The sequence below is a fragment of the Cupressus sempervirens genome, chromosome 11 (genome assembly GCF_028749045.1).
Source record: "Cupressus sempervirens isolate cs-2001-9-10 chromosome 11, ASM2874904v1, whole genome shotgun sequence".
NCBI classification, from domain to species: domain Eukaryota; kingdom Viridiplantae; phylum Streptophyta; class Pinopsida; order Cupressales; family Cupressaceae; genus Cupressus; species Cupressus sempervirens.
This window is the reverse complement of record NC_143128.1, coordinates 796,301,076-796,302,294: the sequence shown is the minus strand read 5'-3', so window position 1 is coordinate 796,302,294 and position 1,219 is coordinate 796,301,076. Positions and strand designations below refer to the sequence as shown.

The window sequence follows — 1,219 nt, the reverse complement described above, 5'->3', positions numbered from 1 at the left end:
GGTAAAGGAAATCAGTGTATTGAGGAAAACCCCCTCAATGCCCTATATGCAGAACACTCTGAATAAAGGCCCGCCATCGGATCCACAACGAACTGTGCATTTGTTTGCTTTTACCCGAGACAGGGGAAGCGACAATGAGAGGAAATCCTTGGACATGGATTACAAATGCATTTGACATGAGAAATATGGAGGAGGGTTTAGGAGGCCGAGTCAAATTGGCAAAGGCCTATTTCAGTGGGCAATTGCAGCTTCATTGTTTGTTTGAAGGTAGCTTGAGACACAGGGATCTCAAATTGTAAAGAAGAGATTATACACATTTTCTTCTTTTGATAAAAAATGGCGCAGAGGGTGGGAGGTCTGTCTCAAAAGGAGGCGGGTATCCAGATGATGCTTGCTACTGATGTACATCTCGGCACCAAAAACTGCGATTTCCAGATGGAGCGCTATGTCTTCAAGAGGTGTACTGATGGAATTTTTATCATAAACCTAGGAAAAACATGGGAAAAGCTCCAGCTTGCCACAAGGGTCATTGTTGCAATTGAAAATCCACAAGATATCATTGTCCAATCTGCAAGGCCTTATGGACAAAGAGTTGTTCTGAAATTTGCTCAGTACACTGGAGCACATGCAATTGCAGGAGGCTGAGTCAAATTGGCAAATGTGTAATAGAGGGAATCAAAACACTTTGGAGGCTAAAAACCATTCATAGATATGAGCAAAGAAATGGGATAGATAGCTTTGGGGTTGACTGAAAAAGCTTGATGACAAACCAGACACATTGCTCACCAAGCTGAATGCACGGAATCCCTGCACACATGGGGAGTCGGCCGCTTGCTGAAATGCATTGTGGCAGCAACTTGTTTTTACGTTATTGGTCTACTAGGCTACTGGTACTATTGACGAGCTGCCCTGACATGTTCTAGCATAAATGAGAATTTACTGCAACTACCAATAAACAGAGCAAGGTTTTTTTGTCGAAAATCAAAGGATTTGCAGCATGAAAGGAACGATTGAACCTTTCTGCAGCATGACAGTTGGATAAAAGGGTGTAATTAGGGTTTCGAAATGCCAAGAATGATATACGAGACTGAGGAAGGAGTTTGTGGTGAGTGACACATTGGTCAAACCGAGGAAAAGGGAGTAGGACAGCCATTAATGTACTCGATTGGGTTATGGAAGATTTGCATGTTGCATGCTGTGAGATCAAAAAATTATACCC

At 42.7% G+C, this 1,219-nt stretch overlaps 1 protein-coding gene across 1 annotated transcript; it reads left to right on the top strand.

The window, feature by feature from the left end:
* Window positions 1-336: 336 nt before the first annotated feature.
* Window positions 337-645, top strand: LOC149531984 (small ribosomal subunit protein uS2-like). The gene has a single exon (XM_089808412.1). The coding sequence runs from the start codon at window positions 337-339 to the stop codon at window positions 643-645; it is 309 nt and encodes a 102-aa protein (XP_089664538.1).
* Window positions 646-1,219: the final 574 nt, after the last annotated feature.